This window comes from Labrus mixtus, chromosome 23, assembly GCF_963584025.1.
Source record: "Labrus mixtus chromosome 23, fLabMix1.1, whole genome shotgun sequence".
NCBI classification, from domain to species: domain Eukaryota; kingdom Metazoa; phylum Chordata; class Actinopteri; order Labriformes; family Labridae; genus Labrus; species Labrus mixtus.
In genome coordinates, this window is record NC_083634.1 from 3,522,898 (window position 1) to 3,542,695 (window position 19,798).

A 19,798-nucleotide genomic window follows, 5' to 3' on the forward strand; every position below is an offset into this window, starting at 1 on the left:
ACCAAGTTGAGGTCTTATTTCTTCAGTTAAACATGAAATGTGTGACCTATAAGACAAAAATAAGTGGGTATACCTGCGTATATCCTGCACTACACCGCTGTTAATATACTGTGTATTTATCAGTAAACACTGCAAAACAGTAGATCTGATGCACAATCCACCACAGAACCCAATATGTGGTAACATTTGGCCTCACTTTTACATTTTGCAAACAGCCTCATCAGAAAAGCCTCTGGACTTTGCAGAGCTACCTGATAATTAGGCCTCAAACTCCTCATTTGGGAAATGCTCTTACCTAACTGAAGGCATGTTATTGCTCTCTTAAATCAAGAATCAAATCCAATGCCTATTCACAAATGTGACATTTTAATGTGCCCTTGATTTTCCAACAAAGGCACGTAGAGAATAAAAGACGTTTCATAAAATATGGTCCAATCACTTTTTCCTGAAAGGCCAGTAGCTGTTTTTTTTTGTAAGGCAGAGTCCTCACAAGCCTGAGCAACATCTCCATCTACCATCACTTCTAGGAAGTATTTTTCATAAGAACTCTCCACTCACATAACGTGAGATCCTATAACCCCTCCCCCAAAATAAACAACAAACAAACAAATAAATCAGATAGATAAATATCAACACAAAGCTGAATGACTTGTTTGATGTCAGTCTGCATGTCTTCATTGGAGCTGTGGAAACTTTACATTTGAGTCTAGTCTGAATTTACTTTGCAAAAAAGTTAGTTACAACCTTATATATCAATCTATCAGAAAGAGAGTGATTTCTTAATAAGTGGAGTAATGACACATTGATGATATCCTGACTGGAGATGAAGGACTGCAGCATCCTGGAAACCTCTAGTATCCTGATAGCACAAAGCATGTAAAGCATGTCATTAAGAGTGAGGCTGTCAGTGTCAACGTGTTAATTACGGTGCAATTCAGGTCCTAAAATAACGTATCATTATTTCTTAATCGCATCGATTGCATGCTTTTTTTGTCCCTTTACTCCGTAGCTAATCCACCACACTAACAGCAGCGGTCGCCCTGTAGGCCTACTCATGAGGAAGAACGATGCCTCTGTGCCTTTGAATGTCTCATTTAACTTAAAAAAAAAAAAAAAACTCGGTTCAGTTGACGAGTCAGCCATCTGATATCAAACATTTCACTTTTTTACCGTGCCCCTTTTTTCTATTACTTTTAGATTTGTAAGAAGCGCTCTTTTTTTAACCTGGTTACTGTACGTTATTGTTGTAACCCACAACTTCCTAATTTTCTTTCAAAGTAAAAGCAGGTATCTAATAAGGAAGTAAAGTACCCTCATCTCAAGACAATACACAAATCCAGAATTAAATCATAATACAAACTTTTCTATTTAATGCAAAATAACAAAATTTCAAACATGATTTAAAATGTAAATAAATGCAATAAATTATTGAAATTATGCAATTTAATCACAATTTCAAGAATCATTTGACAGCCCTAATTTAGGGTTTATTCCAAATTGAAGATATTGTCAAAGTGTGTGTGACCTTTATTAAATATTTGGCTAGAATGGGCTTGGTGATGTTTGGATATATATGATGAAATCAAAGGTTAAACTATATGAACCAATAGAATGTATCATAAAGCATATGAGATAACACTTTATAGACATTTGATAGATCCATTTGAAATGACATTGATCGCTCTCAGCTCAAATAACGATATCTTAATCCTCACTGAGTGAATATCAAATAACACCAGCATCATTTGAAAGTCAACCATTACACAACGTCTCACTTACAATCACTTTGACCCAGCCGATTAATTGGTAGATTAATCAACTAATACTAAGAAGTGAGTAATTGAATCAAGCAGCAGGGCTTGGCGACAGTAACTGCAGACCATTAACTCGGGTGGAGCATTACGGCATTAGTCCAATCACATTTAACAGAACAAGAGCAGCAATCATAAAAGAACAGAGCGGAGGCCTTGATAGCTGGCCCACTTCAGCATTTACAAAGTAGCCTTCTTAACCCCTTACAAAGCAGTAAAGCTTGAATGTCGCTGCTCTGCTGGACCCATGAGAGCCTTCAAAGTGTCCTTCATGTCGCCCTCATGCAAAGACAAATCACCAAGTGCCACGTCCTTTATTTTACATTTTATACACATCATCCTCATACCCTAACCTTCCTTCTTTTTATTGTTTCCTCTTTTTTCGCCTTCGTTCAATCGGCTGGACACTTCCAGAAATCAGCAGCTGACATCTTAAAAATTACAACGTTTTCATCGCCTCGTTCAGGATCCCTCTCTCTAATGGTTTCAAATGAGAAAGAAGGATGTTGTTCATATCCAACCGTGCAACTGATTAAATCTGTTTATCATACACCTAATAACCATCTAACAAAATTAAACCATTAAAAAGAAGGTGCAAATTTCTCATTTCAATTATCTTACAACATGTAATGTGATACCACCACTGTGAAGAGGGAATGACTGTAAAATGGATTGACGCTAATGTTTGATGTGTGAATTACATGCAGTGTGCTTCGCCTCCAGTAATCATGGAGTAATCATGTCTGCCTACAGTCGTATTGTTTGTACACAACTAAAATATGAACCTGCTCAAATATTCAATTTCACCCTAACACGTACTGGTAGTTTATTTTGCACCAACACAATATCTCATGAGATGAGAGTGAAGTTTTGACACTACAATAAGAATGAATTCTGAGTAAGAAAATATCTCCCGGTGCTCCCATTTGATCATTTACCCTTGAATGTAATCTCCATCTCCTAACAAGGAAAAAAAAACAACATTTAGAGTCAAATCTTGTTTAGTGCCCACACTTTTGCTCTTGAGTGACACGCTCCGACAGTTTCGAAGGCAGGTTGGAATTACACATTGTTCTTCTGGGGACTCACTAATAGCAAATCTGGGAGCACTTTGGTGTTTTGCAAACAGAGCAAGAAAAAAAAAAAAACATTAAATGATATCAGTGATCAAAAGTGGATGTTCTTTCCGTGACAGTTTTGGAGAGTGGAGACAGAATAAGGGAGCTCATTATGGAAAAAGAGGCAGACCTAAGCGTATGCTAGGCTGTGAACGCTGACAATTCATCATCCTGAAAACCCCTGAAAAATAAGGCACGCCTTTACTCCAAGTGAAGAGAATAGTGTTCACAGGGAAAGCTAAGGAAATGAATACTGAGGCATTTGGAAGGTTTTTGAATATGTTTGCATGCAGCTTGTTTGTATGTTTGCCATGCTTACATGTGGATGTACATCTTTGATTGTAAGCATGTGTTTGTTTGCATGTGTACTGTCAAGGAGCACTTGACACCAGAGAGAGAGGTATGGGCTGAGGGAAGCAGAAGGGGATTTGCTGAATTACCAGGCTGCAGCCTCAGCATCCAGCCCAGAGGATTAGAGCAAGGACTGTGGTCCTGGAAAGAGATGTGCAGACGCACGTGGAGAAGGGATCAGTGTGTAAGAGTGTGTGTGAGTGTGTTTATGTGTGTGAAGAAACGGTCAAACACTGGCTTCAACCACTACCAAACTAAGAGACACCATGTTATATCACACAAGAGCACCCACAAGGTCACTGTACTTGAATGCAAAGGTACAGACATTTAGCTGTTGTATTCATATACCAATTTTCTTCTTCTTAAACCATTTGATTTTACTTTTACTCCTTTTAGCCACATCCAAATCTTCCCGTCCCACACTCAGTCTAATAGGGCTATGATGACAGTTGCTACCATCACTCTTATTTTCTCCTGGGAGAGCCACTCAAGCTGCCGGCTGCCGAGGGTCCAAAGGACCAACGGTTCCTCAGAAAAACCAATCTAGCTATCATCCCAGCCGAGTCGACAGACTGTGTCAGTGTTACCTGGCAACTGAGCTTTCCGCCATACATGATGAAGCAGTGTTAGTTAAAAAATGTTACTGTTTGTAAAACATAATATTATAAATGACAGAATGTCCAGACTGCTGACTAATTGCAGAAAAGACAACATAAGGTGACTTGGTAAGATATTGTTGCTTCTAAAGCTCCCTTTCCACCAAGCAGCCCAGTTCAGTACTGTAGCCATTTATTGGCATGTCCACCATTAAAAGTTGGGAATGGTACCAAAATAAGGGATCCGTACCGTCCTACTTTTTTGGTACCCTTCTGTTGGGGTGCAAAGGGTACCGATCCGACCCTAAAGGGTCCCTTTTGTTTACTGTGTCCCGTTCTTCTTCTTCGTTGAACTTAATTAATAGCGGGCTACACTGTGTTGGGCTGCTATGATGTCACACTATTACATAGCTGACTCAGCTATCTCCATCTGGCTTACACTCCGCTTACCAAATAAGGGTACGGTTGGCTGTGGAAATGCAAGCAAGATCAGGGTTTACCACACTGAACTGTACTAAACTGTACTGAACCAAACCGGACCGCTTGGTAGAATTAGGGCTTTCTGATGCACCTTGACATTGACACCACATTTCTGTAACTTGTTTTAGTGATTGGTTACCATTCTTCTTCATTTTTTATCCTCCCTTGGATTTTAGATGAAAGTGATGGAGAGTAGGGTTGTCACACTATCTTATTTTAAACTTTGATACCAGTAGAAATCACAAAATATATTCCTGTTTTGATACCCCGCCAAAAAATGAAGCCCAGAGCAACCAATAATGGCACTGTACTTGAATGCAAAGAAAACACAAACACCTAACTATGCCAGCAAAATACCCCCAACTGTATATCAGAGCCCCCACATTTCTTCACTATAGGGATTTAGAAATGAGGTTTCTCTCCAGCGTTTGTACCAAACATTAGAGCTTGGGTCTTAACAAAGAGAAATAAAGTATTTGGAGAAGTAATCACATGGATTTGTTGATTGCTGTTCATTATCACTCTTTCCTGGCCTAATGAGGGCAAAGGGGGTTGAGAAATATAAAAGGCTAATAACCACCTGCAGCCTCATGATGGATACAGCAATGTAACATGGTAGATAAATTTGTATGTCCAATCCTTTGCACCATTATTGGCTGTGGGTTATACTGCCTTCCCGGAGGTTTGACACTAAAAAAAAATCCAAAACAAACAGGTAAAAAGGTAGGATGTCAGCACATACTAACACTGTTAAACACTTTGAGAGGGTCATAATTGGTTATTCAGATCAGATATTGGGGGATTGATCTGGTTATTTTAATACCCGCTCATTATGGATTTCAATGTAGCTTTTTAAACTAGAGAAGAGTTTGAATATGACATAATAAAAGTTGCTGAAAAAAAAGTCAAACTGAATGCCACAATTTCCTCAGATCTATTTCAGTACTTACTTTTTGCATAAGGCCTATTATAATTCAACTCATAATAGATGTCATCATCACCTTCGCGTCTTCATGTGTGCTCTCAGATGAATGCTGGTAACACTACAAATGACACTTTCTCGTGCTTGTTCTCAATTAATTATACATGCAGTTCATCATTTCTTTGATTGGTGGGTTTGCTCGTTAGCTGTGCTGTTGTTGTTTACAGTTGGTGCCAATGCCTTTGTTGCCTAATTGGAAAGCACTTTATTGAGGGGGAAAAACTGTACATGATGCTGCCCCTGCAGATACACCAAAAAAGCTAATAAAATATTGTTTTAGCGTGAATAAACATACACTTTAAAGCTGTTCTGTAGGCTCAACTATACACCAATTATGAAATGTTATCCATGTATTTAACTTAAGAGTTTAATTTTGTCATAATTCAAATGACTACAGAGCTACTGCCTATTGTCTGCATTGTCTGAAAATTAGTTGATAATTTTAGTTTCATTTCATATCAAAATAGATGTGATAATTAGTTGGACTGCCCAACAGAAGTGCATACTAATACTAATTGAAATACTATTTTAAAAACAGGGTTGGTAATTTTCTTTTTAAGATTTGATTAAAATTATTTTTAGGTCCTGACAGAAATGAATAACTCATTGTTCTCTGAAAAAGGAACAAAGAAAATCCATCATCTGTATCAGTTGTAAGTCTGTAAAAACTTTGACCAATGTCTGCCATGAGGTACCAATCTGATGAACCAATCAGAGCCTCCCTGTCTCCCTGCTCGTTCTCTACCTCTTGTGTGCACTAGCCCACACTCAAAGTGTGTCACTGATTACGAAGTTTGTATTGTGTGTTTATTACCGCTGAATGAGACATGAGACAACATATTTTCTACACAATGCAAGAGATGAGCTGAAGTCCACTTCTGGAGCAACGGCGGAGGGGAGTGGGTGGTTGTAGATGGAGTACTGAGGGAATGCTACTTAGCTAGAAAATAAGTCCTTTCATCAAGCACCTGAAAACAGCTTGTGTTTCAGTCCAATGGATTTAGCCCTCTAGCAATGTGGGGATAATTATTTGGGTTAGCCAGATATTAAAAATAATGATCAATCCTTCATGTAAGGAGATTCAGTTGTAACAATGTATGGTCAATAAGATGTTTCACATAGGTTAGTGCTCCTGGTTTCCCCAATCCAAGTAAATCAAAGTTCTTTCCATTTATCAATAGCCTTGTTATTTTTTAAATAATATGGGGATAGCCAACAAAACTAGACTAGGAAGTATAGCATACACACCACTTTGAGCCCTAAGTTGTAGTGTTTGTGTCTTGACCTAACCAGAACTCATCATGGTCGCATCATAAAATACATTTCCTTAACAGTGATTTGTGGCCTTGTTGGAAGGAATTAACATCATTGGTGTAGAATATAGTTCCTTATGCCTACTGCAATATCTACTCTGTTAGAATTAAGTTAATTTGTCCAGGATGCATGCAATTATTTATGACCTTTCCGCAGGCTGCCCAGGTCTTTGGAATTTTCTTGGAATATTGCCTGCATAAAGGTTCAGCGGCTGGGAATTTCTTTACTGCCTCTGGGATTGGCTGGCCCTGTCATACCTCAAAGTAGCCCTATACTGTCTTAATGAGCCTTTGCTATTTAATTACATTCCTGGCCTGGGGTTGTGCTTCAACAATAGCCGAGGCAATCTCTGGTGAAGATATTGGTCATGATTCTTGGGCCAGGGAAAGCAAGACTCTCACTACCCCCAGTAAAAGAACCACAAGTGTATGCCTCTATATGTTTCAGCTTGGATCTGGGCACACTGCCGTCACCTTTAGCTCATAGTGTTAACTATGGTTCAAGTGGTCCCGCTTGGCCTTTTCTAGAGCTGCTTGCAAATCCAGGGACTTAATTTGAGGATTCACAGACTGAGCCTTTTTAATATTGCAGTCATTTGCTAACAGGGCAATGCAGTGTTGCCTTGACCACTGGTTTATCCCTGCCTTAAGTCAACAGATCCACCCCTGGTCAGCTGGTCTGTGGTTTACCTCCGTAACACTATTGGCAGAGGGACCCTTGTTTCACAGTGCCCTTTTGTTTACCCTGTGTGTTTGGGCAAATTAACCAAGCATTAGCAATTGATTTTCAGAAGAGCTATTAAGACAGGGAAGCAAGGACAAATAGCAGACTGGTCTCACTGCAGACAGTAACTGGTTCCAGGACAGTTATTTATCTCTTTGAAGAACATTAGCCATCATTTAAGGCAGGATAACGGAGAGCAAACATGAGGTTTATTGTTATGCTTTTGTTGTTTTACTGAACCTCTTTAATGGGCGGCTTACCCACAATATCCACAGGATCTGTGTGAGTCGTGTTCTGTCAGCTGATCACAGTTTTCACAACAGTCAAAGATGTGTATGAAAGGATAAATGTGGTATGTAGTGTGAAGCTATTTGAAAGGTTAAACAGTCCAACTACCATTTACATTTACCAGGATTTGAAGGCTTAGAGGACAAAAGGTGCAGGTGCTACCCTAACTGTCCAACTTCTTCTTAGAGCTACTATTTGCTTTCCTGTAACCACACTTTTATAAACATTTTCAAGGGTGACTTTTTTATGCATTTTGAAATTCATAACTATTACCACATCAGTCAAAATGATGTTTCTATGACTCGTGTATAGTGAGTGAGTGCAGGCTCTGCTCACTGACCTAGTCCTTCTGAACACCGGCACTTGATGGTGTGAATTCGATAGCTTACCACTGACGTTACAAAATGGAAGGCAAAAATGTTTTGCCCCTATCAGAAAATTGTAGAATGCAATGTGTGCTGCAGACTCCCTGTGCACACAGTGATATCTTTAGACTCAAAAATAAACTTGACAAACGCAGAGAGATTAAGGTAAAAGCAGCAGTGAGAGATTGATGAAGAGAAACAGCAAAGCAGAGATAAAGAGGCAGAATGGGAACTAACGCTCAGGAATTTATCTTCATTTATCTTTTCGCTTATTCATGGAGGGGGCTATTTGCTGTCAGAAGACTTGTCTTTTTAGAGTTAGGAGGGAACAAGTTTTTAGTTATTCTCACACTTCATTATATGTGTGGTATTTTAGTAACTTTTTCCCACACACCAGTAGCTACTTTTTTAACAGATAACACCGCCGTAAATATCCATTAAAAACTGCATTGTCATGTCTCCCTCCTTTGTGAAAATCATACGTTTTTCACTGCTATGTTCCTTTCCACACACCTGAGTATCTGTCCTTAATTGACACCTCATGCAGCCTTGAACTCTAAAGTGGCACAAATGGAATACCTTTGGAAAGAAGTATAGATTTCTGCCAGCATTGAAGCTACATAATTAATGTTTAATTTGCATTCTTATACTCATGTCTCACACACACTTAAAAACTTGAAGTAAGCTAAGTTAAGTATCACCACAGAACTTTTGCATAGGCCTGGAGGTAGATGATTATTTATCATCAGTGACATGTTAAAGAGAAGTTAAACAGAGGTACTGCATGCCACATACTTCCCACTTTGCAGTTTGAACATTGAAAACTCCCTAGTTTGCATTTGCATTGAAAATAACTTTATAGACACCATTGTAAAGAAGTTCAAAACTTTCACTGACCTTATAAAGAAGCTGATTCCATGTCTATGATTAGTCTATGACTCAATATGGCTTCCATTTCACAATTGCATTCATGTTAGTCTGCCGCTCACCACCTTCGGCCAGCCAATACTGATATTGGTTCCCTCTTTCCCATCAGTTATCAATCCACTACAGCAGCACCCAGTGGTCTTTCTGCCTCATGGTCCGAGCTGAACAACTGAAGAACCTGCACATGTTCATCTTATTGCTTCTTCTTCTGTGGTGAATGTTTGAAACTGCACTCTGAACATTCATTGTTAACATCACGCAGCCCGTAAAGCAAAGCATTTAGGATTTTTGTTAACCACTGCAAATTGATTTCATAGAAATGCCGCTCAATCATCATTTCAGTCCTTCCTAAAATCAACAAGTTGAAAATTATACAACACAATTGTATCTTGTTGAAATTGTAACTGTAGCTGATTAATGAATGACTACAAATAGTTCTTGTATAGACCGACCCCATCTCACCACCTTTTCAACCAAATTTCAAAGTTGCAATCCCAGTTAGTGCTCACTGGCTCATGTCAAACTTTGAGTAACATCAATTACTGCAGCTCATTAGTAATCAATATTATGTTGATTTAAGTCTCCACTGGCGATGTAATATAGTCCAGCTGGATATATGATTGCAGATAATGGACACGCCAATGAAGCCATTGAGAAAAATGCAGGAAACACTTATTTAATCCTGCACTTGTGATTTAGTGTGATTCATTTGACGTCATAGAAAATGTATTTATATATTGCTTAAACACTTCAATAGATGGGCCGTTTTTTTTTTTATTAGTTTGACCCAAGCTCATTTCCAATATCAACGTTTTTTCTCACTCTACATCTGACCTTTTGTTTGAAATTCAGTTTTAATCATTGTCCTTTTTTTTCATTTAAAAAATGTGTTTTTAAACGAGCAAATATATGATCGGTGTGCTTTTAATCCCCTTTACTGCCAGGACAATACGGAAAGGTTTATATGTGTTTTTTTGATTTGGAACTACAACTACCATCCTCTCATTAAGGTGGTTCTGAAGAGCACCCTGAGGCTCTATCGTTTCACCAATTTGGATGTTTATTTTACGACATTCACAAAATCTAATTCCACCGTTTAATTTTTCATTCAGGGAAATAAGACGTCCGATTACCATCCTCACAAGTATAACATTATTTGTTATCCAATCAAAACCTCATCACTAGAATAAACCATGTACAGGTGGTCTGAGTCTGTGGTGAACCCCTAGTGGGAGATTTCAGGATATTTAATTTCTGGTGCTTCCCAAGAGAGCACAGCGCTGCGGGTTAGGCTACTGTTATATCCATTTAGCCTATTAGGTAAAATCTGCCTGTAATAAGATCCTGATCGAGGCAGGATGCCAACAGTTTCCCCTTGTTTGCTGACTGTTGAGGAAAATAAGCACAGAGTCATTCCAGCAGTCGGACTGTCACCTCTGGGAGGATGTAATAGGATGTACTAAATACTCATAAAACCCATTTCCATGGAAGCATGACGTTTTTTCAAATATTTTTTGGGCGCCCCCTGAAGCATGCCATTTTTCCCTCAGTTTAGATACCACTGACAAACAATCGTCATAATGTTCTAGTTGTATTAACATGGCAACAGATCACACCAGGAGGAGTTTTAGCTGTTTCTTTTCAGGAGACACAGACGGAGTGGGGACATTAAATATTAATACTGAAAGAGTTCAAATGACAGTCATGCTGACTTTGAGATTTTGGCTGACGTAATTGATTTTTATTATGTTGTTCATTATGTTGCCTCACATCCACATTCGCATCCTGAAACACTCGATTTCTAAACTAACTCAGTTTGCTGTTAACACTTAGATCAAGTCTCAATAATCACAAGGCGGCCTTTTCCTCTGACATCACAATCATTCAAATATTCGTCATTCATTTACAAAACCATCGGCATATAATGATAAATGACAGTGAAAATGTTGTACATGCGTATGGCTAAAAGTTACAGTAACAAACAATTTTTGTTACCATTGGACAACAGCTATTAATTTCCTGGCTAGTGCTACTATTAGTATCCTCTAGGGGGAATTTGGTCTTCACAGCTGCTCTTATTCACGATAAAGCAGTGAGAAATATAGAAATATAAATATGGAATAAAATAAAATAAGAATAAATTAATAAGTATAAAAGTGCAGATGAAGAAATACAGCAATGTTCTACATTTTAGATATGATATCATATAGTGATTCTTAACCATGGGGACCCTCAATTGGGCCGCGAGCGCCACCTAGAGGGCTGCAAAAAACTTTGAGTTTTGCACCTGTGGGCCGCGAGGGCCGTGGGACTGCAGTGTTTCCCACACATAGACGATACTTGGGTGGGCCGTCCAGGTAAATTTATGGCCGCCCGAGTATATTTCCGACCTGATTTTTATTTATATTTTCATTCATTCAAAAAAAGAGAGAGAGAGCACGAGCGGGGGAGAGAGAGCACGAGCGGGGGAGAGAGAGCGCGAGTGAGTGAGTGCAGGCGCGCTCATGGCTCCGTGCAGGAAGAGAAGGGATCCAAGAGAGTGAGAGAGAGAGCGGGGTAGAGAGAGCGCTTGCGAGTGCGTGCAGGAGTGGAACTTTTCAAAACGCGAGACATACTCCTGGTGTTTGTGTCTGTGCACCTGCGTGGATAAATTGAACAGATTAAAGTTGTTTGTTGCCAAAACAAAATGAATTTAGAGGGGACAACACATTTAATATAAATACAAACCTAATATTAAAATATAACCTGACATAAGAGTACCTTGTAAAACTGTTAGCTTGTTAAACTGTTAGTGATTTAGTTAATGAATACAAATCAAACCAGGAGTAAGATCAATTAAACCAATACAGTGTTAATATTTGAATGGGCCCCGGGCCACTTTGTACTGGAAAAGTTGGGCCCCGAGGTCAAAAAGAGTTAAGAACCAATCTAAAACACAACAATGTTGAACATTTAAATAATATATTCAAATCCACAATATTGAACAGTAAAGTTATTGTACAGTATAATACAGTATACAGAGTATTGTACGTTAGGTGTTTTCAGCACTCAGCGTCTTAACAACAACACACTATTTCTTATCGCATCGCTCTCAGTTGAAAGTAGTTTAAATTATGGAACACCAAAGTGCTCAACAATGTCACTTCTGCCTTAACGACCAATCAACATCAGTGATGGGCGGGACTTCCAAATCAGCTTTCTAAACAACAATGGCGAGGAGGCAAACATAATTATTTTTCTCCAAGATTTTATCTCAGTAATCATTTGTGACCCTTAAACATCATGAAACAACAATATATTAAAAAAGGTTCCAAACTTCTTTATCACATATCAAATATTTCAGATCCAAAACTTTTTAAATTTGACCTGCAGACTGGAACATTTCTATTATAACAGCGTTTATAACATCCTTCTGGTTTTACATCAGAGGAAGATTCACTGCCCTGTAACTATGGTTCATTGTCCAGATGAGGGCAGATGTTTGTTGTCACTAAACTTATTTAAACTTCTCAAACAGAAGTGCTGTTGATTGTACCAAAAAAAGAGAGTTTGAATTTGCTTTGTGATCAATAACTCATAACCAAAAACATACCAGGGCACACAGCTTGGCAGACATGAAGAAGACTTTGATAAATAGCCTTATTACCTCTGCATTTTAATTAGCATTGGTCCTCCCTGAAGACACGCAGAGCAGTGTGCTTTGGCATCTTTGATCATGATTTATTGAGCCAAAAGAAAAGAACACATCTAACCCCTGTTTGTGTTTCTTTCTTCACATTTTTATAAACTTGATTCTGTAAAGTACCACTCCTCAGTTAGTCAACAGGCATACGTCCTCTCTGTGGAGGTGTAGCTATATCTCTAATAATGGCTGATTTATATTAAGATGCATTATTTAAAGGACCCTGGGAAGGCTCAAGACATGTCTCGATTGTAGCAGAGCCATCTTTTTTATGAATTTATTGTAGATAAATGACGGTAGATAAAGTTGGAAATCAGGGACAGAAGGGGATGACATCAAGGAAAGGAGCCACAGGTCAGATCCGAACCTGGGCCGCCCGCTTTTAGGACCACAGCCTCCCTACATGCATTAACCCCTAGGCTACCGGCGCCCCCAGCGAGGCCATCTTTAACAGCTTTTGTCACATTTATGCAATTTCTGCCATGAAAATAAAGATTTTTCTTGTAGTTATAATCTAATATTCACATATTTTCTTCTCTTCTTCTTTCTCCTCAGATTAACAGAAACCTAACCAATTAATTGACATAAGCTGATGGCACCAGTTTGAAATGGCAACATTATAGAAATAAACTTACAATGTATGCAGCTTACTTATTGTTGCTTATCTTTACAGTAATACTTTGCCTTTTAATAATGAATAAAATCGACTCATAAAAGTCATACAAATAGCAACATGTTCAGCTGTTGTTCTTAAGATGATTTATGCCCATTCAAAAGTTAAAGGAAAGAGTTCGGGGGACTTTTATGCTTCCATGTGTCTGTGTTTTTTTTCCCTTCTTTTTCCCTTTTTTCTAATCTTCGCTGACCTTAAATGAGGACTAGCATGGCTGCCCTTTATGTGTCCTTGTATCGTTCTTCACCTCGTGTCTGTGTTCAGTGTCAGTGGCCTGTGTCTCACTCGTTCATGTGTGTCGTGTTTCCTCCACACTCGTGTCTCTCTCTCTCTCTCTCTCTCTCTCTCTCTGCATTTATGGGCGAGAAAGGTTGACAGCAGAGCAGAGAGAGAGAGAGAGAGCAGTGGACAGTGTGCTCAGAGATAGAAAGTAAATCGACAGCAGACAGGGGTCACTGCTTCTGAGCTCTGAGATGCCGAAGAGAAAAGGGGTTTGCAGGCTGGGGGAGGGGGTCAGGGTCGGTTTTCAAGCAGCGTTTCCATCGATGGGACTATTATTTTTTTTTAAAGTGACATGCATTGTTGGGTGTAATAATGGGGAATCATGCTGTGCAGAGAGTGTGTAACAATATGACCGGGCTTGCAACAGCTAACTCAGAACTTGCATTGTCTCTGCTTGCAACCGTTGGCCTCAATATGTCCCCGTCATGAAATACAGAGCACCAAACAGATGTCAGCATCCAGCTGGGGTTATTTACCGTACTGCAGGGGTCACCAGAGACTTTATAGCCCCCCCCCCCCCCATCAGCTCTCCAGAATGATGTATCATCTATGAAACATGGTCAACCCGCTCATTGTCCCGCACTGGAAAGATAGCGTCGCTGCAATAACTTTATATTTGTACACAGCTGCCTTGACATCTTACACACGAGCACGTCATTTGATCTGCACATCTTTATGTTTTTTCAGGTGTGCTCTCGGTGGCCAGGGGGAATTGTGAAGGCATGATAGATGGGCTGTATTGACCAACTATCTCTTCATTTGCTATCTTTGTCTCCTTGCCTTGCGCACACACACACAATCACTTTCTTCCCACTTGTACCCGTCATCGGCTGTACCCCCGTGTGTCTACAGCATGCTTGTTGATGTCAGTGCAGGCAGGACAGGAGGGACCTGGAGATCTCCTTGTCAAAATCCAGGATATTAACAAACAAGGCCTCTGAGACCAGAGCCTATTGATTGTGTTCTTTCCTTTGGCACCTTTTCTGCCGCTGCTTTCATCCACCTCTTAACGTGCCTCTTAAGTGGCTTCTTTTTACCCGCAGCCAACAAACCAGTGTGGTTGACTGTGGCCTATACTGGGAGTCCTTTGTTCAATTGGCAAATGATTTTAAAGCATCAGAGAGTTTATTTTGATTTAAAACATAACTGAAAATCCTGCAAATGCATCCAAAATGTCTGTAAACATGATACAAAGGTATAATACATAGAATAGTGTCTTGTCGTGGCAGCCGCCTTGTTGAGCCGCCATGAGAGACACAAGATGTTTATCGTTGCCGTGGAAACACTTTGACCGCTGCATAAGGAAGCGTGATCTGCTACTAAAAGCTGCCGTACTGTTGCTGTATGTGCTGCTGTGTTAAAAATGTCATGTCAATTTTACTCGGATAAATCGACGGTCAACATATTCTTTTCTTCAGGTCGGTTTTACCCGTTCGTCTTGATTAGGGTCTAGTCGGGGTTCCTTTTCATGGGGGGTAGCAGAGAGAACTCCCATGATTCCTTGCCAGTCTCCACTCATCTTTTTCTTCATGTTTTGATTGAGAGCTAGTGGTGGAATCTACATACTATATTTTTAATTATGTCAATGAACTACTTTTCCTTTTGAAGATCTTATCAAGCATTACATCTCATTTAAAAATCCAAAATGAACATAAAATATGTTAAAAGTCATGTTCTCTTTAACTAATCTGCAACTTTCAAACACCTGAAGCCATGTGCTCTTCCATTTTTAAGACATTTTAAGACCCAAAACTGCCAAACTGATCAAACGCTTTGTAACATGCAAGTAATATCCAGAGTGTTTAACAAGTAGGCACATCGGTCCAATCTAAGTGTTCATACATCTTTAAAATGTGCTGCTTGCACAAAATTGCAGTGGTGTGTGCACGTCAACTTCCCTGCAAAAAAAAAAAAAAAAAGTTCCTCAAGTTAATTGGACGCCCCCTCCACCTTCCATTGATCTTTAAAAACCTACTTTATACTCTCTCCAATACTTAACACCTGCCAACTGATGGAGCTGCTCCAATCTTTAATTAGGAATTTGACCTGACAGCTCTGATCAATATTTCTGATGAATATTGTGCATGTTTATGAAAATGATTTTTTTCTGGAATGATCCATTGATCATTGGAAGAAACCCAAATGCAGAAGGAGCCAGGCTTTTACCTCCTTTTTATAAAGAAGCTGGATGAGATGTTTGGACTATCCTTGTCTTGCAAGCCTTCTCTAGCTCTCTTTCTGTCTGTATCTCTCTTTGTCACTCTCACAGTAACTGTGCATGTTGTAAAGTCTCCCTGTACCTCCCTGAGTGTTGGTGCCATGTCATTCTTTCAGGAGTAAATAGAAGCAAAAAGCTAAGCTAACTCTGTGACATCGCACCCTTCTTCTGTTTGGTTAAAAGTATTTTTTTACAAATATGCCACTGAATTGTTCAATTCTATGTTTTTAAAATTGGTTACCCCTCTTCTTTATCTTACCTTGAATTGTTAATATTTCAAACATGTATTACATTTTGTATTCCTTCAGCAAAGGTTTGCTTTTTTGAAGGGAAAAAAAATCTCCCTTAATTGGTCAATCTGGTGTTTTAAAAGGCACAAACAGGGTAAATACAAGGGGGAGAGTATTTTTCTCCACAACACGGTGGCTTTTTTAATGAGTCTGAGTCCTAGGAGGAGTTATATTTGCAGCACACAGAGAAGAGGGAAGTGAATGCCAATAAGTTAGTTGTTGCCTGAGAAGTCCTTTTGACCTTTTTTTAAGAGCTGTTTTATCAAGAAAATGTGAACGCTGCTTTTCTGATCATTCGTGCCGGTTGTTTTTCCTCCGACATGTCAATTAGCAGCTGTGTGTTGAGGCTTATAAGTGAAGAAGCACGCCTCTAGACGTCTTGTGCTAATTGCAGTCTGACTACTCTATTCCTCCCTGTTTATTAGGTCTCATTTGTGTTGTGAGAATTTGTCAGTGTGCAGGTGTACTCAGGTGACATTTTGTTATTTTTAAACTGATCCATCTTTTCTCTCTCTCTTTCTTTCCTCCCCTACAGGTGACTCATCTCAAGTCGGTAAGTCCTCGTCTTTCTTTACCTTCTGCCAAATATGTCTGATTTGCAAATGTGCTCCCTCCGCTGCCATGGTGACGGCAGCTTTATTAGTCAATGCAACACCAAAACAAACCAGCACTAATCTCTATTAGGTTGGTTTCTACCCAAAATGAACAGTGGGTAAACTCTCTAATGGAACGCCATCTTTATCTCCCTTTGTGTTCCGTCTCTCTTTTCCATTTGTTACGCATTGCAGGTGTTTGACATTGCTTACTGAATTACCTTTCACTTGTTTGTGCTGTTACTGAAGAAGTCATTTGCAACCGCTTACTTTGAAAAGACAAAACTCTTAGTCTCACTTTGTCAGTTTCATACGGCATCTCTTTCTAAATGCAAATTCAGAGGTTTCACTGACTAGGCGTTTTAAGAAGCTAGGCTCAACCCTTTTTTAAATTACATTGTTTTACTGCACTGACACTTTCTCAGAAGCCAGAACTGAAAGAGTAGTTTCTTTGTTGGATTCCTTAACTTTGTGGAAGTGACTGGCCATTAGGAAAGTTTCCCTTCATGACATCACAAAGGGCTGTAACCCCTCCCCCAGGTGGGTGACACTCCCACAGCTAGGTCTTTGTCGCGCACTCTGAGTCTGCCTTGCAGCTGTTTAAAATGATGCATGGTGCAAGAAAGCCCAAGCAACATCACCTTCCAGAGAGGGGGCGTGGTCAGACACAGCTCATTTACATATGTAAAGGAACAGACACAGAAACAGCCTGTTCTGAGCAGGGCTGAAATAGAGGGGTTTATAGACATGATCAAATACAGAATCAGAGTGGATTAAGAACAAGACACATGTTTTAGTGAGCTCTGAGACTTATTTAAACTGGTTGAAAAGGAGGAGAATATGTGACGTTTAGGGCTAAGGGTTATGCATAATTAGAGGCGTGGCTGATCTGACAGGTAGGCGTGTTGTAGCTGTTTTTAGAGGCTAAAGAAACACCTTAGCTCCACCTCTTTGTCTGTTGTTAGTCCGACCCAAAGTACGTTTGAGACAGCATTTCCAATATGGCTTCTGCCATCATACGGCTTCAAAAGTCCTCTCAAGAAACTGAATCACTGATACGACGTCCATGTTTTGAACAGCTGATTTTAACTCAAAACTGCAGCAGGTCACCAAACACAGACATTTCTCATTTGATCTTTTTGAGTTCTTTTTGGCATCTCAAAAAGCTTTGTTTTTGGAGAGCAGAACTGAAAATAAGCGGAATCATTCCCAATATATTTTTGCAGATTAGACAGTATGCAGGAGAGAGACAAATGCCATAGCACAGGTATCGATATTGTTAGACTTTTAGTATTGTATCACAGTTCATTATTCTGGTATGTTGAGGCTTAGTAGCAATTCAAACTCAGACGTTTGATTTTCCAGTAAAATACTCGTTCTGTTATAAGCATGCTGTTAAACAGCTTCCACCCATTATTCATTCCTCAACCTCAAGTGGCTTCCAACGCTTCACCCATCAGACTTCAAATCAGAGAGCTTCAGTGTCTCCCACATTTGAACGGGATTTTTGGTCGCAATTTCGACAAACAATTCATATCCCTACGACTATTAATGGCTCACTGTCTTTCAGTTGACTCGTGTAACCCCTCTAGTAAATATAAAAATGACCTTGGCATTCTTGTAACTTATGAGAGAAGAATGCAAAGCTATGGCCATTTCATCCTCGCTGCGTGTTGTGTTCAGGGCCTCACGTGCTGTGGACCATTAAGTCATTTATAAAAACGCAGCACGGAGGCTTTATCTGTAAATATGCTGACATGTCACAGTACGCTAGCTCTCCATCAGCATATCATTTGGAATCGGCGGGCGTGGAAGACGTGAGTGACGAGTAGGGGGGGTTGAGAGCGGAGATGGACAGACTAATGGGACGTATCGAGACCTCACATAAACAGTAAGAGAACGAGATGAGTGCAGTTTAAAACTTAGCTCTTTGCAGCTGCAGACTTTAGTGATGTGTCAGTGTTATCGCTCGCCTCCTAATAATTAGCTTTGTCTCGCTGCAGCACCTACTGTGCATTTGGAATTGCAAACAGTAATCTACAGCACAGCAGAATGTGTAGAATTTAATGAGAAAAAACATGCAGTCATTCTCAGACAGGCATGATAAAAACATTTTTTTGAAGCAATCCCATGGTGGAAATTTCCTCCTCTGAGCTGTGATAATTCAAGCATGTCTCCGGATACTCGTATGTAAATAGTTTTGTGTGTTTGTGAGTGTGTGTGTGTGTGTGGGGTGGGGGGATTGAAAATCTTTGTCCAGTGACTGTTTGTCTCAGAGATCTGATGTCCTCTGAATATTAATGTGACATTTTGTCTGTCTGCAGCAGCTCTCTAGCCGGGTGGGGACTGAAGGTTTGGTGGGGGACATGTTCACCCCCAGGTGCAGTGTAGACCAGAGAGAGAGATACTATAATGCCACACCTACGATACCTCTCCGGCAGGAATCAAGATCTAGAGAGGGGAAATAATGAAAAAAAGTAATTAAAATTTGATTGGAGAGGCCAGAGCAAATTGGGTTTCATCTTCATTAGGACCACCGGGCAGAGAAGAGGGAGATAAATCAGTTTTGAATTTGAGATATGAGCTGTTTCTGTGTCAGTGTGCTCTTCAACATGGCTCCTGGATTTATCCACTTTTGAGTGGATTTTGAGGTCTTACAGAGACAAACCTTTAATCATACTTTTTCAAGCTGCTATTTATTTGTAGGGCTCGATGCCAATATCGATACTGTTGAGCAAAAAAATCCGATACCCATATATCTGCCGATATCTTTCTTAGATCTATCTTCAATCAGTAGAGATACACATTTTTAGCGTTGATCCCTCAAATGCAGTTATTAAACACTTGTGGAAAAGATGTATAATGAAGACTAGATGGCCGCTCAAAGTAACTGTGCATGTACATGCATCACTGATGGACACTCTGGAGAGTGATAATGCTTGAGTGTGTAATCACACTCTGCTGGTATAAGAGAACTCCTAGTGTAATATAATGAAGCTCAGATGAAACATCTTTTGACCGGTGAATAAATCTTGTAATATCGGCGCATATCTGCGATAAAATTAGTCGATACCGATAGTAACTGGATGAGCCAATATCGACCGT

At 39.6% G+C, this 19,798-nt stretch overlaps 1 protein-coding gene across 6 annotated transcripts in view; it reads left to right on the plus strand.

The window, feature by feature from the left end:
• The window catches only part of nrxn2b (neurexin 2b), a 702,861-nt gene that overhangs the window by 132,709 nt on the left and 550,354 nt on the right, over positions 1-19,798 (plus strand). For all 6 annotated transcript variants that reach the window (XM_061031595.1, XM_061031601.1, XM_061031599.1 and 3 more), the window contains one exon: positions 16,636-16,653. In XM_061031595.1, the coding sequence (XP_060887578.1) occupies positions 16,636-16,653 (18 nt within the window). The remainder of the gene's footprint in view (positions 1-16,635; positions 16,654-19,798) is intronic.